Source organism: Lolium perenne, chromosome 4, assembly GCF_019359855.2.
Source record: "Lolium perenne isolate Kyuss_39 chromosome 4, Kyuss_2.0, whole genome shotgun sequence".
Classification (NCBI taxonomy): domain Eukaryota; kingdom Viridiplantae; phylum Streptophyta; class Magnoliopsida; order Poales; family Poaceae; genus Lolium; species Lolium perenne.
Genome location: NC_067247.2, coordinates 354,095,800 through 354,123,267, shown reverse-complemented (window position 1 = coordinate 354,123,267; position 27,468 = coordinate 354,095,800). Strand labels below are relative to the sequence as shown.

Genomic DNA, 27,468 nt, shown 5'->3' with positions numbered 1-27,468 from the left:
CTAGTAAGGAAAAATTCTCGTAATCGGACGAAATCAACGCCCAGCATCTTAGGATTGCATGAAGCTTCCAGAACACCCGAGAGCCGCCAGAGAGGGGCCACAGGGGGCCCGCACATGGTGGCGGCGCGGCCCAGGGGGGGCGCCGCCCTAGTGTCTGGTGGCCCCAGACCCCTTCTGACGCCGCCTCTTCGCCTATAAGAAGCCCCTGACCTAAAACATCGAGACGAAAAAGCCACGGTACGAGAAACCTTCCAGAGCCGCCGCATCGCGAAGCCAAGATCTGGGGGACAGGAGTCTCTGTTCCGGCACGCCGCAGGGACGGGGAAGTGCCCCCGGAAGGCTTCTCCATCGACACCGTTGCCATCTCCACCGCCATCTTCATCAACGCTGTTGTCTCCCATGAGGAGGGAGTAGTTCTCCATCGAGGCTAAGGGCTGTACCGGTAGCTATGTGGTTAATCTCTCTCCTTTGTACTTCAATACAATAATCTCATGAGCTGCTTTACATGATTGAGATTCATATGAGTTTTGTATCACAATTCATCTATGTGCTACTCTAGTGATGTTATTAAAGTAGTCTATTCCTCCTGCACGGTGTAATGGTGACAGTGTGTGCATCGTGTAGTACTTGGCGTAGGTTATGATTGTGATCTCTTGTAGATTATGAAGTTAACTATTGCTATGATAGTATTGATGTGATCTATTCCTCCTTTCGTAGCGTGAAGGTGACAGTGTGCATGCTATGTTAGTACTTGGTTTGGTTGTGTTGATCTGTCGTGCACTCTAAGGTTATTTAAATATGAACATCGAATATTGTGGAGCTTGTTAACTCCGGCATTGAGGGTTCGTGTAATCCTACACAATTAGTGGTGTTCATCATCCAACAAGAGAGTGTAGAGTATAGCATTTATCTATTTATTCTGTTATGTGATCAATGTTGAGAGTGTCCACTAGTGAAAGTATAATCCCTAGGCCTTGTTCCTAAATACTGCTATCGATGCTTGTTTAGTGTTCTACTGCATCTGTACTGTCCGCAATATTACCACCATCAACCACACGCCAGTCCTGGACAGCAAAGCACTTTTCTGGTGCCGTTACTACTGCTCATATATATTCATACCACATGTATTTCATTATCTCTTCGCCGAACTGGTGCACCTATTAGGTTTGTTGGAGACACAAGAGACTTCTTGCTTTGTGGTTGCAGGGTTGCTTGAGAGGGGTATCTTTGACCTCTTCCTCCCTGAGATCGATAAACCTTGGGTGATCCACTTAAGGGAAACTTGCTGCTGTTCTACAAACCTCTGCTCTTGGAGGCCCAACACTGTCTACAAGAATAGAAGCACCCGTAGACATCAGGTACCTCCTCCACCGCCGGCGTACGAGCTTCCATGGCCGACGCCGCAGCTGATTGACCTCGTCAGCGACGACGACAAGTAGACAACGCCTATTTTAGCACCCCTTTCTGGCTTTTTTTATGTCCTTTTTATTATCATGTAAATTATGGCGTATGAATGAAAAAAAAAATTATGCGTCATGCCACTGGACACCCCGACGCAAACGGACACCCGGACACTTTCGACCATTTGGCCCGACACAAACGGATACGACGCGTCCGACTGGATATGTCCTAAAGAATGTTGCGTCGTGGCTAGAAATTCTTGATCTTTTCTCGGTTGCTAGTACAGTACTCGTAGTAGTTGCTAGCCTATCATGATCGTCATCACGTAGTAGACCTGCACCGGGTAGGAACTACTAGCCGTTCTTGTCGCCATCTGACACTTGAATACGGTACGCTCCTGCGTCGCTTTCAGGAGGAAGGAAGGAAGCGCGTCACCGCGGCACGTCGCGCAGGCGCCACTTGTGGCCGGCCCTGCCGCTGACTCACCCCGACGCCAACCTACTCTATACTTGTTTTCTACTGACACTGCTTGTTTTCTTGCTCGCACGAACTGGTGTACTTAAACGACTTGATCTATGTTACACTTTAATTATACTTGATAATAGGCTGTGATCCAATAAGGATTAGTGAGTGCCACAGATCCGTGACAGCGTGCTAGCTATGTCGGCAACAGCTCTAGGTAGGGCGTCCTGCGGCTGCCTTTTTGGGACCGGCGTGCCGACTCTAGCCTGATTTATTAAGGTGGAGCAAGCTTTTACTTGGTCATGCTAAAGAAAACATTCCAAATTGATATGTCATAATGTGCCACTCCTTCAAGAACCACGGTTGCACTATCTAGTATGACTTCCAAGTGAACAGATAATTTTTTCATCTCCAATACATGCAGTATGTGCTTGAAGCATTCTAGGAAATCATCTTGGTGCGTTCTGTTCCAAGATTTCAGTTTTGTTTTCTTCATATGACACCCTCAAATAGACTGGTCCAAAGACTTCGACGATTGCTCGACAAATCTTGTGCATAGCGTCCTGGCATTTGACTTGGAATGCGGAGATAGTCATCATGTGCATCTTGAGAAGCTCCACATATGTAAGACACCTCAAAGCAGCCTTGCATTTTTATACCGAGGTAAAACTAGGGAGCTTGACGCAGTCTCTTTTTCACACAAATTAGTCATCATACTCCCTTACACCCATAAAAATCTTCATGAACAACTCTTTGTTTATCCTGAAGCGTCACCGAAAGTCCTTAGTGTATGTGTCGGATTGTCAGAAAAATAGTTAGTTTCAAGCATCACAACACCCACACTTCCGCTTCCTAGAATCTCCCCGCCAACGTGGGACATTAACCATCGCTCTAAAACGAAAAAGACAAGATATGATCATCAACTTCTCTTCTTCATTGGCAGCAACATCGGCTTCATCTTGCATTAGTTGATGCATCATCATCTAATTATTTCTGTCCATGATCTATTTATCAAACAACGATGCAATGAAATACAAAACACTCTACCGAGAAATATATTTTTCCGAAAATTATGTACCTAAGCACATGCCCAAACAAGTCGCGGGCAGGGATGCAATGAAATACAAAACACTCTACCGAGAAATATTTTTTCCCAAAAATATGTACCTAAGCACACGTCCGAACAAGTTGCGGGCAGGGTGTGCCCGGGACCGGTATGTACCCTAGTCAGTCGGAAAGCCATGTTGCGGCGTTGAGCTCAGTCCAATAGATGCAAGGTGGGAGGAGGTAGTCGCAGACTGGAGATGACAAAGTAGATGGCTTGACCAGAGAAGGGGCGGCTTCCTAACAACGCCGAGAAGCGGCGGCTTGCCGAGAAATTCTGGCATGAATGAGGCAAAGCGGGGGCGGCTACGTGATGTTTCTGAGCTGCGGTGGTTGGACCCGACGGCGTCAAAGCGAGGGCACAACGGCGATGAATCGGCTGGTCCAGTCATGGGAGAGATGGCCTGGGTTGGGGGAGAATTGCTAGGTCAGTGGCATGTGGGGCCGTCATGTATTCCCTACGTGGCACACATGCCGGTGCCAGTCCATACGGGTTTGCTCTGACACTGGGCTGCCGGTTAGTGTTTTGGGCCACACCAACTGTCGGTATGGTTTGGGGTGTAGAGTGAGGAGATTCGTTTCAATATGATGCTCTTTTCTAGATACATCTAAGTTTAGATAAAATTGAGGTATTCTTTTGGACAAGAAGTAGGTTCTAGTTTAAGTTGCTAACACAATGTATTGCTGTTTCTCGAACCTTCAAGATGCGCTCGCGCGTTACTGCACTAGTATTTCGAAGTTTCAAAATTAGATGAAAATGACTCGATTTCTGCTCTATCCACTTGCTGCCCTTGCCGCCAGCTTAAGAAAATGACCAGAGCACACCAGGTCAGCTCACCTCACCTCATTCACGAGATCTACCTTGAGAGGATGAAAAGAAAAGTTCATCGGATGAGGATAAACACCCCGCTAATCACAGCACATGCAGGATAATCGAGTGGGAGGTCTTAATCGCGCATCACGACGCTAATCCACGCGCGGCTGCTGCACGGTGCACGCCACTGGCAGAAAGCACAACGGAGAGCGGGTTCTCTGAACTTTCAAACTCCACCGCCCGATTACAATACTAATAATCTTCCTCTTTCGAATAAGATGATGATTAGACTAATCTTCAAGGCGCCTTCGCCAACCCTGATTCTTATCCGCTGTAAACAACAGCCGGAGCCTCGGAGATGAGGACGGCTTTGGATTAGGTTCTTTTATATGAGTAGGAAGGACAAAAGTACATTCAGACCGGACGCTGGACGGCCACCATTGCCGGCCAATGATCTTATCCAGATTATGGCGGTCGATGATGAATTTATAATCCAACAGTACGATGCAGTGAAATTGTCCTGCTGTCACGCGAATATGTTAAGCTTGAGAGTTTCTGAGAATTGCATCGACAGAAAATTTGGATCATAAAATACTACTGCAGTAAGTAAGGTGGTGAGCAGGAATGTGAGGGGAGGAGAGGCGAAGGGGATCAGATCAAGGCGCCGTCAGTCGTAAGAGTCAACTGAATGGGGGTCACTCCTATAACTTTATTAAGATGGTGGGTATCAAGTGCATCATGCAGAGTTGAAGGAGATGAACTTCTAGGGCTGTCGGAGGGCGCGTGGAGTTGTGTGCCCGTCGGATCTGCTTGGATCCGGTTGGTTTTCATGTTTGTTGGTGTGGTTTCATGATTGTCTCTTCCGATCTACGGTTGTCATTATTGGCGATGGTTGCTGCTCTGGTGCGCTGGTCCTTTGGGATCTTAGCACGACGACTTCTCGTCTGTCTACTACAACAAGCTCTACTACGACAAGTTTTGCCTGACTCCGGCGATGGAGGGGCGAGGACAGCGGCGCGCCTTCGGCTCGTGCTAGTGTTTGTAGTCGTCGCTAGGTGGTCCGAATACCAATTTGTAATTTTCTTTACTTTTTGGGTTATTTGTACTATTGTTGATGATTATTAATAGATCGGTGGATTTTTCGCAAAAAAAAAAGAAGGAGATGAACTATATATGGGGAAAAGTTTTGATTGGATATGTGTGCTGACTGCCTGACAGACGTTAAAGCCAAAATACAGTACGAGATAGCTTTTTTTTTTTCTGGAATTGATGCAAAGGTATAGCTATAGCAGTAGTAGTACCTATCAAGATTACGAGCGAGAGCGTGTGCTATGTCTGCCATGATTCTCATGCACGAAAAGGAGAGGAAAGGTAATTGACAAAAGACGACATATGAATAGTAGTCAACACTGCCCTCAAAGTAAAGTCAACACTAATGTCAATGCTTGATGGTGGAACTTGAGGGCTCTATTCAAGATCGTTTCGATATCTTTACGTCTCGTCCTTGCCGCCTTGGTGGCGCGATGCCTCTCGTCATTGCAAAAAAAAAAATCTTGTTTGGATTTGTTAATTCTAAATTGAATCTTAGGCCATTGAGATAAGTATAATAAAAATCAGTTAGCTGGCTATAAAAGATAAAATATTATATATTTATTTAGTTGGAGAGAGATATTAGGAGAGAGAAGGGAAGTTGGCTCTTATGCAAAAACCACCTCTAGCATGTGCTCTTAGGCACTATATGAAAGTAAAAGGTGTGTCATGTATTGTAAACTTACTACACTTTTATAGCTTACTATTGTACATACTAGCTATAAGTTGACTATAGATAATGTGGCAAACGGTTATAGCTAGCTGCCGGCTACACTATTGTTTTTTCCTCTGAGTGACTCCTGCTAACTATGAGTACCAATATAAGCTGCAACTGACATTTAACATTGTACATATGGATTGCAACCGAGAAAATATATCAAACCATTGGATCGCCTCATGAGTCATGCTAGTCATGAGTTGAAATATGAGTTTTGCAACTAAAATCCAATAACATCATGTTGTTAATCCTCAGGATAGAAACTAAGAACTAGTCACTCCTAACATATAACCTATAAATAGCACCACACACTCTCACCTAACTTAAATTGGTAAGAGGTTCCCAGAAGTTGTCTATGGCTTTGAATTGACATTAAGTTAGGGGTACCTTGGAGTCGGCACTGAGAATAATGCATTGTGGACGAAGTTCTTTTTTTGCGGTTGATGGGTGAAGCCTTCTTGAGCGGGGAATAAAGGAAGCTCCTATTTCCCGCTTTAAGCGGGAGCGAACCTTCCTCCCAAGTGAAGCGGCCACTTCATGGGCCGCCCTAATATGGCCCAGCAAAAGGCACTATCGATTTCTCTTGTTTTGTTCGTTTTTTATTTTCCGTTTTTATGTTTGGAGAACATTTCAAATCTGAAGTTTCTCCAAAGAGACGAATTTCAGTTATGAACAAGTTTTAAATCCAAACAAATTTAAAATTTCAATTTTGAATAAATTTCATATCTAAACAATTTTAATTTTGAACAAATTTCAAAACCAAACAAATTTTCAATTTGAAAGAAATTCAAATCCGGACAAATTTCAATTTTGAACGAATTTTAAAATTCAACGATTTTAAAAATCTGAACAATTCTTTAAAAAATCAAATCTACAAATCGTTCAAATTTGAAAAAGTTCAAATCTGAAATATGTCCGGATTAAAAAAGTTCAAAAAAATGAAAATTCTAAGTTGAAAAGAGTTAAGGTTTGAAGAAAACTTAAAGAAAAACTGAGGGGAAAATCGGAAATCCAGAAGAAAAAACAGAGAAAATCGGAGAAAACCGGCTAAATGGAAGAAAACCCGAGGAAAAATCACACTGCCCTCGCTACATGGGCCGGTCCAGAAACAACTGGCCCATGGGCGGAGCGCCGGCTGTAAGCAGAGAATAGGAATTGCCGGGAATAGGATACCTAGGAAGGACCAGCATTTACTGTATGCGGCTCGTACTTTCCAGCCCAACCAAACTGTGAGGCAGATGCGATTTGACACAAACCCGGCCCATAACAGTGGCAACGGACGGTGGCGATTGTCCCACTATCGTGCAGGCACGTCTCTCCACCGGCCAGGATCGAACAACTCCCACTGCCAGCAAAAAAATTCTCGCTAAAAAATACTCTTTCTCGCGGAAAGAGAAAATATTCTTTTCTGTCAGTGGAGCTATCTCCGTCAGTCACCGCGTGTGGTCGCCGGCTCGCCGCCGCCACCGCAACGTGCGCCTTCTTGCTTCCTCCCTTTCCATCGTACCAACCAGACACCACCCGCACCCGCATCTATCTCCGATCCTCCGATCCCCACCTCCACACATCCCAATTCACAAGGCCAAGGGGAGTGATCTTGCAGATTGGCAGGCGGGGAGAGCAATGGCGGTGGTCGGCGTTCTCGCGCTGCAGGGCTCCTACAACGAGCACATCTCCGGTACGCGCGCCTCTCTTCGTCTCGCGTGGCTCGCGTGTGTTGGCGAGATGTTCTTTTGTTGATTCCGTCGGTTGTGGCCTGTGGGCAGCTCTGAGGAGGATCGGGGTGAAGGGGGTGGAGGTTCGCAAGCCCGAGCAGCTGCTGGGCCTCGACTCGCTCATCATCCCCGGCGGCGAGAGCACCACCATGGCCAAGCTCGCCAATTACCATAACCTGGTAGGTCTTTTTCTTTCTAGTGTCTTCCTGAACTTCCTGTTCTGTCGTGGCATATCAAGTTATTCCGAAATCTGTTGGTAGACCTCCTGAATTTTCGCTTCTGTCAATCTGTCATGGCATATCGAGTACTCCAAAATTGGTTGGAGCAACATTATCTTTCGAAAGACACCGTCCAAAATTGGAGTAACATTATCTTTCGAAAGATGCCACAGGCATGGAGATATTGCTGGAGGGCGAGAAACTAGATTTAAGTGATCAGATATATCTAATCTATCGTCTGTCAAACTTGTCAACTGATTCAATTTCATTATATTTTGTTTTGTTGGAAATCAAGTGGATCAATTAACTGCAAAAATTGTTCGCTCACAGAATGAATGCCGTGTTCATTCTGAAAACTCGCTTTTGTAATTCTCGAAAAAAAAAAACTCGCTTTTGGTAACACTAAACAAACAGCCGCAGTTGTCGTATGTTCTTCCTTGTTTCTAAGAAAACGTGTGAGTGGAAACCTATAAAGAAGAAAAATTATGTCCTTGGCCTTTTGCTAATGTGTGATTGTCTGACCAAGAATGCTCTCCTGTTTGACTTTCCAGTGACCAGTACCACTACACTTCTCCCTGTCATTGGGAACACTGCTAGTGAGTGGGATTATGGCTACTAATTTTGCTTGTTTCAACATTTTAGACCTTGTACAGACTACACATTGCACTTTAATTTATTTGCTACTGTTAAAAGTTTCAACATTTCACTTCATTTGCTTTTGCAGTTTCCCGCTCTTCGCGAGTTTGTTGGTGCAGGAAAGCCTGTGTGGGGAACTTGTGCTGGGCTCATTTTCCTTGCAAACAAGGCGATAGGTACGTGGCTACCAATCAGTAGATATTTTAGCTTTTATCTTGGTGGGATTAATTGATGGAATGTCATGGTCAGTGAATAATGCTTCTTGTAGGTCAAAAATCGGGAGGCCAGGAGCTTATTGGGGGACTAGATTGTACAGTCCACAGGAACTTTTTTGGAAGCCAGGTAAATTTAGGACCGTGCTGTAGTTAGTAATATCATTTGAATTCTAAATCTTCATAAGTTTTTGAGTTAAATATAGAATAGTGTGAACACCCGTTTCATTCCAAACTCTTCTCTTGCAGGTGAGAAGTTTTGAAACCGAACTTTCAGTGCCAATTCTCGCAGAGAAGGAAGGAGGCAGTCCTACATGCCGTGGAGTATTTATACGAGCACCTGCTATCTTGGATGTAGGATCAGATGTTGAAATATTGGCTGATTGCCCTGTTCCTGCTGGTACACCCAGCATTACAATAACATCTGGCGAGGGTGTTGAGGTTTGTTTGTTGCTCTTTCGAGTTTGATCACAATTTTGCAATATACCGCAACTCACAAAAAACTGATTTTTTTTTTTAATGTACGGTCCAAAATGTGGATGAATTTATAGGATGAGTGTGCTGGGGACTACCTTTTGTGGTCGTGTTCATTGTGGGGCAAATTCTAAGATAGCAAATAACATCTACTAAACGATCTTTCACTTACTTGCAGCTATGGTCTGCATACCATCTATTTGCTGCACCAAGTATGTTTGCCTGATTGTACCCTTTAATTTTAGTGTAGTGCTGATACGGTACCTTTTGTCGAATTAACGTACTTTGCTGTCTAATGTTTTGAAGAATGCTACTACATGAGTAGCGACTAGCATGATGAATTTCTTATTGAAAACATGCTCGAAATTCCTGATGTGCAATGCACTACTCTGGCAGGAAGAAGTGTATTCAAAAGATCGGGTAATTGTTGCGGTACGGCAAGGGAACATCCTCGCCACCGCTTTTCACCCAGAATTGACATCAGACTCTAGATGGTAAGGTTTTCTTTTCCCATTTATGTTCATGGGGTTTTTGTTTTATCGCTGCTAACTCTGAAGCATATGGTTGCACATTTCTGCTTGACAGGCATCGACTCTTCTTGGATATGGATGCAAAGGCCTTCTCGGCGCTATCACTATCGACATCCTCAAGAGACGCGGAAGGGCGGTCAAAGCCTAGGCCTCTTGATCTACCTATATTTGAGTAGCAGCAGACAGGGGACCACGAATATACTGAAGGGAAGAGGATAAGATTTTTTTTGTCATGGAATTGCTGACCAGGAAGCAGCTGGGGGGGGGGGGGGATCTCTTGTGCTTGAGTCCAAATGCCGTTTACAATTCAAAATAATGACACTATATCGCAAACATCTGCATTCTTGCTTTTGGAATCTGGTCAAATATATATACTACAAGTGAATATACACTGACTTCCTGATTCTTTGTCTGCTTTCTTTTTTATCTAAACAGTCATTTTGGTGGCCTCTCGGCTTACATTTGCCTCTGCACCCAAAGCGTAGCGGTACATTTGGCCTATAGCGTCTGCATGTTAAGATGGACTTAATTAAAATGTTTCTTATACTCTAGAATGGAATCCGTTAATTGAAACAAGAAAAAGTAGATGTCGTGGCAAGACCACGCTGCTAAGGGCTGACTAGTTCCTGAACCATAAAATGTATCGGGTAAGACCCACCGCCTAGTGCTTGCTAGTCGTCAGTCGCGTAGCGTTAGCGTACGTACGCGTCGGCTCGGGTCGCTGTCGATCCTAGCCGCCGCACGCACAAAAGAGATCTTCAGCTTCAGGGGTCAGGGCACGGCTCCACGGTACGAGGAAGGGCGAAGGAGACCCATTCAGATGGCCTGTATGTAAAGCATGGGGTCAGCAACCATGGTAGCATTTGTACAAGTCTTCAGGAGGCAGCCTTTCGGTTCCAACAAGTTAAAGTTAACCGGCCCCAAGCTTTCTTGGCAACTTCGAGAAGCAACCAGAATTAACAATTACCAACTCCGTGTCTCCATCATAGTAGCTAGCGAAAGATCTGTGCTTTTGTTACTCTGTTTTTTTCATGAAACACAACACGTGGACATATGCGTGTGCGCCATTGAGACCTCGACCATCATTTTAACCAGAAGTAGGGTTGAATCCCTTTCTGAATTTGGTCCCAACCATTGGATGAATGGCAACACTTGAGCTTTTTTTTTCACTCGAAACTGGTGGATACATGCACAGTAGACTGACTGCTGAGTGGCTGGCATGTGTCATTGATCGCACATAACTATAGTCACTTGGTCATTGGGATCTGGATGCCGACATCGTCCGTATCTGAATTCCGTCCTGGAAACAGTACAGCCACCAAACTTGAGCAGATCCAATGAAGGCAAATATGCTAAAAATAGTACGCTCAGTATTACTGAACTGCTTAAGTGGTCTACACCTGCTGTATATCCACCAAGTCGCATCCTATACAACTCTGAAACTCTGATAAACCGACAGTATTTCCATCGTGCTATGCAAGATGTAAGAGTTCATGAATCTCAAAAGCATTTCAGATTAGCTCCGGAACAAGCTGAGAGCTGATCACGTGATCCTGACCGGCCGAGAACTGTAATTTGGGACCAAGGTCTCGGCCGCCGGCCGGCGGCTATCCCGCGCCATCCATCCACCGCCTTCTTCCATGGCTGACCCCTCGAGAGTCCAACGGCCACTTATCTCCCTGCCAGTCCCCAGCCCACAAGAATTGCCAGTAGCCACCGGTTTCCTCCGACTCTACGGGCGCCCACCACCAGACCTTAACCTCACTCGCCGGTCGCCCATCCACCGCCGCACGCTTGCGCCGTTGCGCGAACCCAGATTGCCGGCGAGCGACCAACCTGAGCGTGAGATGGCTTGGACGTAGCGTAGACCGTGCGGGTCCCAGGACTAAAAACCTGTGGCTGAACCGCCGAGCGGAACATCGGTTTCCATGATTTTGTGGTGCTCAGTAGACGCACTGGGATGTTCAGATTATTCATTCGGTACTACTCCAGTTTCTAACACAGACATAACCAATTACTTTAGTGGCACAAGGTGTAGTATCCCCGCCATCATCATACGACCTCAGGACTCTGTTTAAAATAGCCGGCTATAGTCAGGCCAGCTATAGCCTTTCGTGAGGCCTGCGGCTATAGCTAGAGACTTTAGAGGCTAAAACAGAAATAGCCGCTAATAGCCCGGCTAAGGCTATTTAGCCTCATAGCCGCTAACTTCCCACACAATGGACCCAAAATTTTGGAACAAAAATTTCAGTCGACCGGCCCATTTGCTTGACGAAATAGCCACCAAGCTCTAGTTATGTAATTATGGGCATAACTATGTCCTAAACTACATAATGATGTCGTAATATTTTGACAAAACTATGTATTTAACTATGTGTGAACTATGAAGATGTTATTATGTTATTAATTTGTGAATTATTGATATATATATATATATATGACTATATGATGCCCAATTTTTTTCATTATTTAGCAAATCCGCTATATGGCTATAGCCCGCTATAGCCCGGCTATAGCCTTTCATAGCTTCAAAAAAATTCGCGGCTATCGGCTATAGCCGGCTATTTTAACCAGAGCCTCAGGATGTCGATGCTTTTTATTTCAACAAAAGAAACTCAGATCCGATAAACTTATGGGATTGTTTGATTCAAATGATTTGAATGTCTTTCAAATTTGGTAGCTGGTTGATATTATGATGTTCCTGCTGTCTGTTAGTGGCTGTGTACACTCTTTTCTGGAGTTCAGATGACTAAGACCCCCCAGTCTAGTTGGTGGGCTGGGTCCTTTTACTTTCTGTCATTATGTTTCATTTTCAATGAAAATGGAGCTGGGGAGCGCTTCCCGTTAGTCTAAAAAAGGATTTGAATGTCGTACGAATAGGAAAAACTCAAGAAAAGCTTATCATGGCATATGAAATCCTACATGAACCAAGTAATTGTTGAACCCTCCTCTCCTCCCGCGGCGCACCCCCAGAGCGCCGCCGGGGGATCAGATCCCGTCGCCCCAACACTCCCTCCTCCTGATCCTCTCCTCTCCATCGTTGTCGCCGACGCTAGCCACGGTGGCGGCGGCCCCTGGTACCGAATGGTTCTAGGGGAGGTGGACTTGGCGGCCATCTCCCCGATGCAGCTGGGGCTGGGTCGTCGGAAATGGACGTGGGCGGTGGTCGGGGCGGCGTTCCCCGGCCAGGCGGCGGCGGCGCTCTTCACCGGGCCTTCGTGGCTTCAAGTGGAGGAGGTCTGCCGTGGGTCTAGGTCGCCCGCCTAGACTGGTCGTCTTCCCAGCGGCGAGCGGGCGTTAGGCGCCGTGGCCAGGTCGGTGGTCTGGCCGGCGCTCACGGTCAGAGCGGCCTCGTGGAGGCGGCGGTGAACCGCTGGTTTGGAGTTCGATCCGATCGGTGGGGATCTGGGCAGCCGGTCAAGATGGGCTTTTGGTCCAAGATCTGGGCCGGAGTGGTCCATCTATGGAGATGTGGGTTCTGATGTTGGCTTCACCACGCTGACGAAACATCATTCTGGATTGCCATCTCTTAGATAAGCTCTGCTCGAATAAAGGTGGTGGTCCTCGAATTTCTCGCGCGCCAGGACGAAGATCTTCTTTTTTGCATGTCCGTCTCAGTTTGGCTGGATGTTGAGTTCCGAAAGGCTCCGCTGGCAAATGTAACAATGCTCATGCCTGGAGTTTGCTGGTTTGGGAGGTATTCGGTCGTTTGCACCCATGCTTTTATTCCGACCGTTTGGTTCCGGTGGGAGCGAAGCGAAGCCCTGTTCTGTGTTGCCAGTAGATGACATTCTGGTCCATGGCGTATCAGAGACGGAGAATTTCTTGAAGGCCGGATTGGAAGACTAGCAGTGGATGATCGAGTTGTGGTGTTGTTGAGGGATTTGCTTGGTTTTTTGGGCCTTGTAACAGCAGTATGCAAGTGGGGGTAGCAGCACAAGTGAAGTTCAGAGTCCTACCTTTCAGTGTGAAAATTCAAGGTCTGACCTTAATTGGTTGTGCCTAGCAATGATTTTGAAAACATTGTTTTGAGAGCGAGAGCTGTCTCTAGGGTGAAAACCTAAGATCTTTTGCTCGGGCGACGACGGCGCTTGTGCAGCGTTTCCTTGTTGGAGGCGTCGCTGGTGGAGAGCCTGGATTTCAGGTGTTGTCTTGGTGGTGGATGTGTTGTTGTTGCTAGGACTGGAGTTCCGTAGCGGGATTTCTTTTTCTTAGTTTTCTTTTGGTTGTGTGCATTCGTACTACCATTAGGGTACTGCGTTGTTGCAGTGCATTCGTACTACCATTAGGGTACTGCGTTGTTGCAGAGGCTAGCTGTAATTGGTATCTATCGATATTAATATACTTCCTTTATCGAAAAAATGAAAAATGTAGGAATTAGTTGCGGACATCGCTTAATTGCACTACAGAAAAAAAAAACATAGGAAATTTTTTATAGGGATTGAGCGCATGTCATAATTTTCATAGACAGATAGAAATTTTTCAAAAGGTCTAACCTCTTGTTAGAATTTCTATGAGGTTGTAGTATAGGAAAACAATTCACAAGAATTTTAGAAAGTCCAATCCTTGAAAAGTATGCCCATAGAAACTAGCAGAGCAGGACATGGCAGTGTCGACCGTCGACGACGACATCACCGCCCGTCGCTCGCTTCGCGTCACTCGCGTTGCGTACGCGGTGGCACCACATCTCGTTTTCTCTTCTCATACCCGCCGCACTCACAAAAGAGAACCGTTCAGCTTCCACGTATGGCTCCACGGTTCGAGGAAGGGCCGATCACGTGATCAGGTTGGTCGGTACGCACGCTTGCACTGCAGGAGCCAGGAGACAGCGGTGGAATTTCCACAAAGCCTTGGCGAGAGTTAAAGAACTACCACTAATTACCAACTCCGTATCTGCAATCAGCAATCGCGCTAGCTTAGCAAGGACTTGCACGTTTCTTCCTCTCTGGTTTCCGTGAAATATCAAGGAAAAACATACGCATGTTAGCCGTTGGCTTGAGCTTGTGGCCTTCGGTTGCTCGATCTTGAGACCCTGATTGGTGTAGCCAGAGATGGAGCTGCATTCCGTTTGTGAATTTAATTTGGTCCCCAGTAGTAGATGAAGGAGAAGAACAATGTTTTCGTCTACACACTACATGTACAGTAGCTAGAATGGGTGCTGACTGCTGACATGTCTCCACCATTAACTGCACATTACTGATCTGATCGGTTGGGACCTGGGCGGCGACATCGCTCCATATATCTGAATCCTGTGCTGGGAATAGTATGCGTGCCAAACATGAGTAGATCCAATGAAAGGGGACGATGCTAAATCGAAAATTTGTACGCACTACGCTAGAACAGTTTGTATACCGTAGGCGGTGCAGCTGCTACCCTTGCAGCAGCCGGCCTCGCAGCCCGCTTCGGTGCTGCAGCCGGCCTTGGGTCAGCCGGCCATGGAGGGCGTCGTGCTGGTCCGTCGTGTGGAGGAGGAGTCGTACGCGCCTCCTCGAGTTCAGCCGCGTCCGAGTGTGGCGGTGTTGGAGGAGGTGGACGTCGACTCGCACCTTCGCCAGCCTAGCGCGGTACTCGAGGAGGGGCAGGTTTCGCCTCTCCAGGTGGGCAGGTCCCTAGTGCCTCCGACATCGCCGTCACGGGTGGAGGGGTTTGCCGAGCTCGGGAGTCAGTTTACTTCCCAGGGGACTGTGTGCGCTCCTTCCTCGTCGACGCCTTCTCCGAAGGGGGGATCGTCAGGGGCTGGTTCGATTCAGGGGGCTACTCCGCCGTCTACCCCTGGATCGCCGGCCGTATCTCCGTCCACGGTTGGGTCTCCGCAGCGTTCGTCTTCACCTTCGCCGGTCCCCATCCTGCAGTTGCCACCTCCCGCTGGTCCTCCTCCTGACGTTCAGCCGACGGTGAGACGGAGTGGGAGGTACGCGCTTGCGGAGGATGGGTCGGGGGCGACGGACGAGGATGTCATGCAGCGAGCCATGCGACGTAAGGCGGAGAAGAACCTCGACACGGCTGGTATGAAACAACCATCCAAGTCTTTTACTTCTTTTTCAGATTCTCGCATTTCTTCTAATTTGAGTAGTCTAGGGGTCTCGTTGGGTACTACGTCTGATGAGATCTCGGTTCGACTAATGTGTTGAGACAGACAGAACTTGACCGTTTAACGGTTGTTCCGAATGACTTCACTGTGCTTGAAACTCCCGTGATAGATGATGATGAAGAGGATGACATCCTAGATGGTCAGCTTCTCTCAGCTATTATTGGTAATATTTCAGAAGTCGACTTAGAACACTCGGAGCTTAGTTCAGTTTATGATCTAAATGCTTCAACACGAGGTTCTCGGTCGTCTGCTGGAAAGAAGTCTCGTCGATATAGCAAGGGTTCTAAATCTAAAATAGTCTCTCGATGAATGGCATGTTTCGGAATAGCAGAGGTCTTGGAGACTTGGCTAAGCATTCTCATATTACCGATGATTGTAGAGACTATGATTTAGATTTTATTGCCATATCAGAGACGGGTAGGCGAAATTTCCCACAAAGTTTCCTAGACCGGTTATCTGGTGGGATTAACTTTAAGTGGTTTTCTCGCCCGCCTCGTGGTAGGTCTGGGGGCATTTTACTTGGCGTCCGCATTGACACCATGATTGTTCTAGCTAGTTCTGATGGAGAGTATCACATTAAGCTCGACATTCAGAATAAAGCTGACGGTTTTACTTGGAGTCTGGTTGCTGTGTATGGTGCCGCCCAAGATGCGTTTAAGGCTGACTTTTTACGTGAGTTGGTAAATCTTTCTAAAGATAATCCCTACCCGATTTTGATTGGAGGGGATTTCAATTTACTAAGATTTCCTCATGAGAAAAGTAAAGGTCTTTTTGATGGACATTGGCCTTTCTTGTTTAATGTTGTCATTGATAGCCTTGACTTAAGAGAGGTGTTTATGTCCGGTCGACAGTTTACTTTGGCCAACAGCTTGCCTGAGCCCACATACGAAAAGCTAGATCGCGTGTTGATGGATACCGAATGAGTAGATAAATACCCTATGGTGTATGTCCGTGCACTAGAACGTATTGAAAAATTGTCTGATCATGCTCCTATCCTCTTAACTAGTGGGAATCCCCGACCTGTTTGTAAGCGGCCTTTCAAATTTGAACTTGGCTGGTTACATAGAGAAGGGTTCCATGAGATGGTTAAGACGGTTTGGGAGATGCCAGTTGGGGGTAGCACTCCAATCTTGAGATGGAATAATAAAATGCGTGCAATGCGCAGACATCTCTCTGGTTGGGCTGCCCATACAGCTGGTCTCCTCAAAAAGGAGAAGGCTCGCTTATCATCTGTGATTGATGAGCTAGAGGCGGTTGCTGAGGTAAGACCGTTGTTGATGTCTACGGGAGCTTCTATTCTTGTAGACAGTGTTGGGCCTCCAAGAGCAGAGGGTTGTAGAACAGCAACAAGTTTCCCTTAAGTGGATCACCCAAGGTTTATCGATCTCAGGGAGGAAGAGGTCAAAGATATCCCTCTCAAGCAACCCTGCGATCACAATGCAAGAAGTCTCTTGTGTCCCCAACACACCCAATACACTTGTCAGATGTATAGGTGCACTAGTTCGGCGAAGAGATAGTGAGATGCAAGTAATATGGATGTATATGAGTGGTAATAGCAATCTGAATAAAATATGGCAGCGAGTAAACATGCAACAAAACAGTAAACAAACGGAGATTCGATGTTTGGAAGCAAGGCCCAGGGATCCTGCTTTCACTAGTGGACACCCTCAACAATGATCACATAATAGGACTACTCTGCACCCTCTTGTTGGATGATGAACACCACTAATTGTGTAGGATTACACGAACCCTCAATGCCGGATTTAACAAGCTCCACAATATTCAATGTTCATATTTAAATAACCTTAGAGTGCAAGATAGATCAACACAACCAAACCAAGTACTAACATAGCATGCACACTGTTACCATCACACTATGAAAGGAGGAATAGATCACATCAATACCATCATAGTAATAGTTAACTTCATAATCTACAAGAGATCACAATCATAACCTACGCCAAGTACTTCATGATGCACACACTGTCAACATTACATCATGGAGGAGGAATAGACTACTTTAATAACATCACTAGAGTAGCACATAGATGATATTCAACTAGATCACATAAAGAGAGAGATGAACCACATAGCTACAGCGGAGCCCTCAGCCCTGGGGGTGAATTACTCCCTCCTCATCATGGAGACAGCGATGGCGGTGAAGATGGCGGTGGAGACGGCGGTGGAGATGACTCCGGGGGCAATTCCCCGTCCCGGCAGCGTGCCGGAATAGAGACTTCTGTCCCCCGAATTGGAGCTTCGCGATGGCGGCGGCTCTGGATGGTTTTCTCTGGTTTCGTCGAACTGGGTCGAGGATTTAGGTCAGGGACGACTAAATAGGCGAAGAGGCGGAGTCGGAGGGGCCACAGGGGGCCCACACACTAGGGGGCGCCCCCCCTTGGCCGCGCCGCCCTGTGGGGTGGGGCCCCCTGGCTCCCCTCTGGCCCTTCTTCGGTGCTCTAGAAGCTTCCGGGAATTCTAAGATCTTCGGTGTTGATTTCGTCCGATTCCGAGAATATTTCCTTACTAGGATTTCTGAAACCAAAAACAGCAGAAAACAGCAACTGGCCCTTCGGCATCTTGTCAATAGGTTAGTTCCGGAAAACGCATAAAAACGATATAAAGTGTGCATAAAACATGTAGATATCATCAATAATGTGGCATGGAACATAAGAAATTATCGATACGTCGGAGACGTATCAGCATCCCCAAGCTTAGTTTCTGCTCGTCCCGAGCAGGTAAACGATAACAAAGATAATTTCTGGAGTGACATGCCATCATAACCTTGATCATACTATTGTAAGCACATGTAATGAATGCAGCGATCAAAACAATGGTAAATGACATGAGTAAACAAATGAATCATATAGCAAAGACTTTTCATGAATAGTACTTTCAAGACAAGCATCAATAAGTCTTGCATAAGAGTTAACTCATAAAGCAATAATTCAAAGTAAAGGTATTGAAGCAACACAAAGGAAGATTAAGTTTCAGCGGTTGCTTTCAACTTATAACATGTATATCTCATGGATAGTTGTCAATGTAAAGTAATATAACAAGTGCAATATGCAAGTATGTAGGAATCAATGCATAGTTCACACAAGTGTTTGCTTCTTGAGGTGGAGAGAGATAGGTGAACTGACTCAACAATAAAAGTAAAAGAATGACCCTTCGCAGAGGGAAGCATTGATTGCTATATTTGTGCTAGAGCTTTGGTTTTGAAAACAAGAAACAATTTTGTCAACGGTAGTAATAAAGCATATGTGTTATGTAAATTATATCCTACAAGTTGCAAGCCTCATGCATAGTATACTAATAGTGCCCGCACCTTGTCCTAATTAGCTCGGATTACCTGGATTATCATCGCAATACATATGTTTTAACCAAGTGTCACAAAGGGGTACCTCTATGCCGCCTGTACAAAGGTCTAAGGAGAAAGCTCGCATTGGATTTCTCGCTATTGATTATTCTCAACTTAGACATCCATACAGGGACAACATAGACAACAGATAATGGACTCCTCTTTTATGCATAAGCATTTAGCAACAATTAATTTTCTCATATGAGATTGAGGATATTTGTCCAAAACTGAAACTTCCACCATGGATCATGGCTTTAGTTAGCGGCCCAATGTTCTTCTCTAACATTATGCATGCTCTAACCATTCTAGCGGTAAATCTCCCTTACTTCAGACAAGACGGACATGCATAGCAACTCACATGATATTCAACAAAGAGTAGTTGATGGCGTCCCCAGGAACATGGTTATCGCACAACAAGCAACTTAATAAGAGATAAAGTGCATAAGTACATATTCAATACCACAATAATTTTTAGGCTATTTGTCCCATGAGCTATATATTGCAAAGGTAGAGGATAGAAATTTTAAAGGTAGCACTCAAGCAATTTACTTTGGAATGGCGGAGAAATACCATGTAGTAGGTAGGTATGGTGGACACAAATGGCATAGTGGTTGGCTCAAGGATTTTGGATGCATGAGAAGTATTCCCTCTCGATACAAGGTTTAGGCTAGCAAGGTTTATTTGAAACAAACACAAGTATGAAGCGGTGCAACAAAACTCACATAAAAGACATATTGTAAACATTATAAGACTCTACACCGTCTTCCCTGTTGTTCAAACTCTTTACTAGAAATTATCTAGACCTTAGAGAGACCAATTGTGCAAACCAAATTTTAGCAAGCTCTATGTATTTCTTCATTAATAGGTGCAAAGTATATGATGCAAGAGCTTAAACATGAGCACAATAATTGCCAAGTATCACATTATCCAAGACATTTTAGAATTACTACATGTAGCATTTCCCGTTTCCAACCATATAACAATTAACGAAGCAGTTTCAACCTTCGCCATGAAAATTAAAAGCTAAGAACACATGTGTTCATATGAACCAGCGGAGCGTGTCTCTCTCCCACTCAAGCATTTATTCAAACAAAAACAAAAACAAACAGACGCTCCAAGTAAAGTACATAAGATGTGGCCGAATAAAAATATAGTTTCAAGAGAAGGAACCTGATAATGTTGTCGATGAAGAAGGGGATGCCTTGGGCATCCCCAAGCTTAGACGCTTGAGTCTTCTTGAAATATGCAGGGGTGAACCACCGGGGCATCCCCAAGCTTAGAGCTTTCACTCTCCTTGATCATATTATATCATCCTCCTCTCTTGACCCTTGAAAACTTCCTCCACACCAAACTCGAAACAAACTCATTAGAGGGTTAGTGCATAATCAAAAACTTACATGTTCAGAGGTGACACATTCATTCTTAACACTTCTGGACATTGCCCAAAGCTACTGGAAGTTAATGGAACAAAGAAATCCATCCCACATAGCAAAAGAAGCAATGCGAAATAAAAGGCAGAATCTGTCAAAACAGAACAGTCCGTAAAGACGAATTTCTAAGAGGCACCAGACTTGCTCAAATGAAAATGCTCAAATTTAATGAAAGTTGCGTACATATATGAGGATCACTCACGTAAATTGGCATAATTTTCTGAGTTACCTACAGAGAATTAGGCCCAGATTCGTTACAGACAGAAATCTGTTTCTGTGCAGTAATCCAAATCTAGTATGAACCTTACTATCAAAGACTTTACTTGGCACAACAATGCAACAAAACTAAGATAAGAAGAGGTTGCTACAGTAGTAACAACTTCCAAGACTCAAATATAAAACAAAATTACTGTAGTAAAATAAACACATGGGTTATCTCCCAAGAAGTGCTTTCTTTATAACCATTAAGATGGGCTCAGCAGTTTTAATGATGCACTCGCAAGAAATAGTATTTGAAGCAAAAGAGAGCATCAAGAAGCAAATTCAAAACACATTTAAGTCTAACCCACTTCCTATGCAAAGGAATCTTGTACACAAATGAATTCATGAAGAACAAAGTGACAAGCATAAGAGGATAAAACATGAGTAACTTCAAGATTCTCAACATAAAGAGGGGAAACTTAATATTATTAAGATGCCTATAACCATGTTTCCCTCTCTCATAATAACTTTCAGTAGCATCATTGATGAAATCCACAATATACCCATCACTTAAAACATTCTTATCATGGTTCATATGCATAGAAGTATCATTAATTTTGGCATAAGAAGAGTTCTTCTCATTAATAGTAATTGGAGCAAGATTATTATCAAGAATTTGAACATGGTAAACAAGTTGCATATTAAGGGAATTGTTTTTGGCAATCCAATCATAACTATGACAAGTTTCATAAGGATAGTTATAACTTATATCATAGCATTCTTTATAATAATCATCAAAGGTCGGAGGCATAGTGTTATCATAAGAAATAGAATAGTTATCTCTCACAGTAGGTTCATCCGTGACCATACCATCATTGTTACTAGAAGGAGATGTATCAAACACATAATGATCAGTAGCAAAAGGATTTTCAAACACCTCTTCCCCAAGCTTAGAACTTTCTATATCATTATGGGAGGAAGCATGGATAGCACTGATACTATGGCAATTATTATCATCATCATTTTCAGAATTAGTTTCCCAGAGATTTGCAATATCAAAAGTAGTATGCTTATTCAAATCATGATCACTAATGTATGTGAAGGGCATAGGAAGATCATTGTATTCAGATTCATTATCATAATAATCATTAGGAGCAACATACTTACGGTTACCTAGCGTTATCTCATTCACGCGGGGATATGCCGTTACCTCTTTCTCTTTATTCTCCTTCTTCTTCTTCTTCTTCTTCTTCTTCTTCTTCTTCGTTCCCTTCTTCTTCTTCTTCTTCTCTTCCTTCTCCTCGTTCCCTTCTTTAGGAGGAAGAGGCTTGAAGGGTGGCTTGTCCGCATAACTTGATTTACTTTCAGAAACAATAGAAGAAACTTGGGAGGATTCCTCCTTTTCATTAATTAGTTCAAAACACACAGCGGTCCTATCATATTTTGGCAAGGTGTCATCTTCTAAAATATTTTGTATGTAAGTATTTGTATGGCTATTATCAATGCAATAAGAAAAACACCCATGCAGGACATTGATACGTCTCCGACGTATCGATAATTTCTTATGTTCCATGCCACATTATTGATGATATCTACATGTTTTATGCACACTTTATGTCATATTCGTGCATTTTCTGGAACTAACCTATTGACGAGATGCCGAAGGGCCAGTTGCTATTTTCTGCTGTTTTTGGTTTCAGAAATCCTAGTAAAGAAATATTCTCGGAATCGGACGAAATCAACGCCGAAGATCTTAGAATCCCCGGAAGCATCCAGAAAACCCGAGAGTCGCCAGAGGGGGGGCACAGGCCCACCAGACCATAGGTCGGCGCGGCCAAGGGGGGGCCTGCGCCCCCCTATAGTGTGGTCGCCCCTTCGACCTCCTGACGCCGCCTCTTCGCCTATATAAAGCCCCTGGACCTAAAACCTCGACACGAAAAAGCCACGGTACGAGAAACCATCCAGAGCCGCCGCCATCGCGAAGCCAAGATCTGGGGGACAGGAGTCTCTGTTCCGGCACGCCGCCGGGACGGGGAAGTGCCCCCGGAAGGCTCCTCCATCGACACCACCGCCATCTCCATCACCGCTGCTGTCTCCCATGAGGAGGGAGTAGTTCTCCATCGAGGCTCGGGGCTGTACCGGTAGCTATGTGGTTCATCTCTCTCCTATGTACTTCAATACAATAATATCATGAGCTGCTTTACATGATTGAGATTCATATGATGATGCTTGTAATCTAGATGTCGTTATGCTAGTCAAGTGAATTTTACTTATGTGATCTCCGGAGACTCCTTGTCCCACGTGTGTAAAGGTGACAGTGTGTGCACCGTGTGGGTCTCTTAGGCTATATTTCACAGAATACTTATTCACTGTTATGAATGGCATAGTGAAGTGCTTATTTATATCTCTTTATGATTGCAATGTATTTTGTATCACAATTTATCTATGTGCTACTCTAGTGATGTTATTAAAGTAGTTTATTCCTCCTGCACGGTGTAATGGTGACAGTGTGTGCATCCGTGTTAGTACTTGGCGTAGGCTATGATTGTGATCTCTTGTAGATTATGAAGTTAACTATTGCTATGATGGTATTGATGTGATCTATTCCTCCTACATAGTGTGAAGGTGACAGTGTGCATGCTACGTTAGTACTTGGTTTAGTTGTGTTGATCTGTCGTGCACTCTAAGGTTATTTAAATATGAACATTGAATATTGTGGAGCTTGTTAACTCCGGCATTGAGGGTTCGTGTAATCCTACGCAATTAGTGGTGTTCATCATCCAACAAGAGAGTGTAGAGTATGCATTTATCTATTCTGTTATGTGATCAATGTTGAGAGTGTCCACTAGTGAAAGTATGATCCCTAGGCCTTGTTCCTAAATACTGCTATCACTGATTGTTTACTGTTTTACTGCGTTACTACTGCTTGTTTACTGTCCTGGGCAAAGCACTTTTCTGGTGCCGTTGCCACTGCTCATATATATTCATACCATCTGTATTTCACTATCTCTTCGCCGAACTAGTGCACCTATTAGGTGTGTTGGGGACACAAGAGACTTCTTGCTTTGTGGTTGCAGGGTTGCATGAGAGGGATATCTTTGACCTCTTCCTCCCTGAGATCGATAAACCTTGGGTGATCCACTTAAGGGAAACTTGCTGCTGTTCTACAAATCTCTGCTCTTGGAGGCCCAACACTGTCTACAGGAAAAGGAGGGGGCGTAGACATCAAGCTATTTTCTGGCGCCGTTGCCGGGGAGGAAAGGTAAAAGGCACTCATACTTCGGTTCCAGGTAATGTGATGCTTTTAGCGCCATTGTGTTTGTGCTCGAAGCTATTTCCTTTAGATCCTGCAATTGTATCTTTTTGTTTCTTGTTTACACTAGTAAGGCATAATGGAAAACAACAAAAATATGAGAGATCTTTATGAACTTTATCTTGAATTAGGACATGATGTGTTTGAAGAGAGAATTAAAAAACCCATGGAACTTTATATGCATGCTAATGGGAATGTTATTAATATGAATGCTTTGAACACTATTGTTGCTAATGCTATGGAAAATTCTAAGCTTGTGGAAGCTGGTTTTGATGAGCATGATCTTTTTAGTCCCCCAAGAATTGAGGAGAAAATTTACTTTGATGATACTTTGACTCCTATATATGATGATTATAATGATAGTGGTCTTTTGGTGCCGCCTACTATGGAGAGTGAATTTGATTATGATTACAATATGCCTCCTATATTTGATGATAGCCACTTTGTTGAATTTGCTCCCACTATTACTAATAAAATTGATTATGCTTATGTGGAGAGTAATAATTTTATGCATGAGACTCATGATAAGAATGCTTTATGTGATAGTTATATTGTTGAGTTTGCTCATGATGCTACTGAAAGTTATTATGAGAGAGGAAAATATGGTTGTAGAAATTTTCATGTTACTAAAACACCTCTCTATGTGCTGAAATTTTTGAAGCTATACTTGTTTTATCTTCCTATGCTTGTTACTTTGCTCTTCATGAACTTGTTTATTTACAAGATTCCTATGCATAGGAAGCATGTTAGACTTAAATTTGTTTTGGATTTGCTTCTTGATGCTCTCTTTTGCTTCAAATACTATTTCTTGCGAGTGCATCATTAAAACTGCTGAGCCCATCTTAATGGCTATAAAGAAAGCACTTCTTGGGAGATAACCCATGTGTTTATTTGGCTACAGTACTTTGTTTTATATTTGTGTCTTGGAAGTTGTTACTACTGTAGCAACCTCTCCTTATCTTAGTTTTGTGTTTTGTTGTGCCAAGTAAAGTCTTTGATAGTAAGATTCATACTAGATTTGGATTACTGCGCAGAAACAGATTTCTTTGCTGTCACGAATCTGGGCAAAATTCTCTGTAGGTAACTCAGAAAATTATGCCAATTTATGTGAGTGATCCTCAGATATGTACGCAACTTTCATTCAATTTGAGCATTTTCATTTGAGCAAGTCTGGTGCCTCAATAAAATTCATCAATACGAACTGTTCTGTTTTTGACAGATTCTGCCTTTTATTTCGTATTGCCTCTTTTGCTATGTGGGATGGATTTTGTCAACACCCGGATTTTTAAGTCCGAATGCCTATTATGTCATACATCGCAATCCCAGGAATATTGTTGTTGCGAGGCATAATAGTTAAGTATCACAGTCATCATTCATTACAAACCATAAGTTTTACAAATTGGAATCACATGATCCATATTACACGAATAGTTGATCTCTTGATCAACGAACAAACACAAGTTCATAGTTCAACATAGCGGAAGCATAAGATACAAGGACTCTCTAGTCCACAGGCCAACGCTTGACGTCGGAAGGCGCTTAGTTGTCATAGGCGTCCTGCTGGTCATCTCCTTGGTCGTCTTCATACTCTGGCCATTTGAATAGCCAGGGACAAAGCCGTGAGTACGTTGAGTACTCGCAAAGTAATACTAATGTAAGTGCTAGACATTCTAGTATGGTTTGCTAAGCTCTAGTTTATTTGCATAAAGCTAGTTTTATTTCACAAAGTTTTGAGAAAAAAAAGCTTACTCAAGTGCTAACTAACTCAAGGGGGAACATTAGTGTCATTCCCACCATTCAAGTGGTGATTTCAATTCAATCCACCACAACTCATTTCACCATCACCTTTCAACATCATTTTCAAAGATATGACATCGGAAACTGTATGGCCTTTCCAACCGTCCGTAACCGTGGACGCGGCTATTCGAATAGGTTTTTCACTCTGCAGAGGTTGCACACTTGTGCCACAACATTTGATTTCATCCGTCGAGATTTCCCCGAATAATCGTAACACAGTACGCGGATCATCAACCATAACCTTTCACTTACGAACCCTAGTATGAGCACCTCTCCCCATGAGCTTGGCCTCCCAGTGAAGACAACGGTCGGCACTGGGAATCGCACAGGCTTGGGCCGGACATTCACCTCGTTTCGCATCATATCGTATCGTTTCTTTTGTGGTAGAGGCAGTTTTCGGCATAACCCCGATGACGCTTGTTTAGAGGGAACCCATACTAAGACGCATAAACTTCCAGTTAAGCCCTACCCATTATCAGGTATTGTGGGGGTACTTAATAATTGGAAAGGTATCGCATTCAAACCAACATCATGTTTTATCAAAAATCACTATCTTCTCTTGGTCATATTCACCTTCAAAATCATTCAATGGAATGCATTTTCATTCCAAGGTTTCAAAATCCTTTCAAAATCACATTGTTCCCATCTAGAGTAGTCAAGTTTTAATTCATTAGCACTAGCTCTAATTCATGAGGGGTGCTAACTTGCTTTGCTTGGGAGGAAAACTAACTCACTACTCTAGGACTCAACTTGTACTTTGACCAAAGTTAACTATAAAAGTAACTCCTTTAGAAAACAAGTAAAAACTTGTAAAGCAAAAACTTGGAATGGGTTTATATAAGAAAAGGTAAGAAACAGGGTGCCTTGCCCCAAAGGGGCTTTGCACTTTGCAAGAATAAAAGCTTGCATAGTATTTTAGCTTGCCTTGGTAGTTCTCAAACTGTTCCTCTTCCTCCTCCTGGTAGCAACCTTCTTCTTCGGCGTACTCTCCGGTGCTACCGTCTAAATTTGAATACGAGTATAATTACTCACTAATTCAATGGCTATTCCACACATCACAAATCAACACACAAACTACTCTATGCACACACATAAATAAACTAGGGTGCATGGGTTGTGGGATTTAAATAGAATTTGTATTCCACATGTAAATGATAGTTTCCATAGGGTTCTTGAGAAATAATTTCCTCTCATTGAAATCTTCTTAAGAGTTAATTTCTCCAACAATCATGGATGAACTCATCTTGACCTAAGTCAAATGTTCATCATCATCATCATTTGGGAGAATGATTTAAATGAGGTGGATCACCTCATACCATTTAAATAACTCTACCTTTGATTTAATTCTCAAATAATTCATATAAGAGAGTTTGGGACCAGGGGTCCAAACATCCCATGAATTCATGTGAGACAAGTTTAAATGAAGTGTAATACTTCACACAATTTAATTCTAATAGTTTTGGATAATATCAACTAGTTAAACTAGTCAAAATATCCATTCATTAAACCATGGCATGATCATGCAAAGTGACCACACAATTTTATTGCATAAACAATTAGTGTAAGTCAAATGTGAGCTATTAGAGTTGGAATTAACTTAATATCTATTTTGGTTGATTTTTAATAACTATTTGAATAGGGAAAAGTCCCTGCCTTGTTATTTTTGTCACATTAATTCTACAAGGAATTTGACCATGAGGCCAGTGGCATTGGATAGAGAATTTCAGTGGCTTTCTAACAATATAAAATTCACTAAATTTGGTTTAGCCAATTTGAAATGGTTGAATTTCAAAGTTTGGGCAGTATTGAAAAATGTTTGGAAATGTTTAAATCGAATTTGAATTAAACGGGCCGGCGGGAAAAGCTAACGGGCCGAGATGGTTTAAAAAAAAGAAAACGGCC

General features: G+C 43.7%; 1 protein-coding gene across 2 annotated transcripts; it reads left to right on the top strand.

Annotated features, from left to right (window-relative positions):
- Positions 1-6,990: 6,990 nt before the first annotated feature.
- Positions 6,991-9,781, top strand: LOC127296938 (probable pyridoxal 5'-phosphate synthase subunit PDX2). 2 transcript variants are annotated; one of them, XM_051327187.2, is made up of 8 exons: positions 6,991-7,266; positions 7,355-7,482; positions 8,246-8,333; positions 8,426-8,499; positions 8,619-8,810; positions 9,022-9,055; positions 9,240-9,337; positions 9,429-9,568. In XM_051327187.2, exons 1-7 carry the CDS (start codon positions 7,212-7,214, stop codon positions 9,332-9,334), a joined length of 666 nt encoding a protein of 221 aa, XP_051183147.1. In that variant the 5' UTR covers positions 6,991-7,211; the 3' UTR covers positions 9,335-9,337; positions 9,429-9,568. The 2 variants fall into 2 exon arrangements, with proteins under 2 accessions (XP_051183147.1, XP_051183146.1); XM_051327186.2 differs by lacking the exon at positions 9,022-9,055 and having other exon boundaries at positions 6,994-7,266; positions 9,429-9,781.
- Positions 9,782-27,468: the final 17,687 nt, after the last annotated feature.

Bases quoted from the DNA above. Each gene is read 5' to 3' on its own strand.
- LOC127296938 (XM_051327186.2), top strand. From the start codon at position 7,212: ATGGCGGTGGTCGGCGTTCTCGCGCTGCAGGGCTCCTACAACGAGCAC. The intron at 7,483-8,245 runs GTAGGTCTTTTT...TTGCTTTTGCAG, and splicing joins TCGCCAATTACCATAACCTG to TTTCCCGCTCTTCGCGAGTT. The intron at 8,500-8,618 runs GTAAATTTAGGA...CTTCTCTTGCAG, and splicing joins GGAACTTTTTTGGAAGCCAG to GTGAGAAGTTTTGAAACCGA.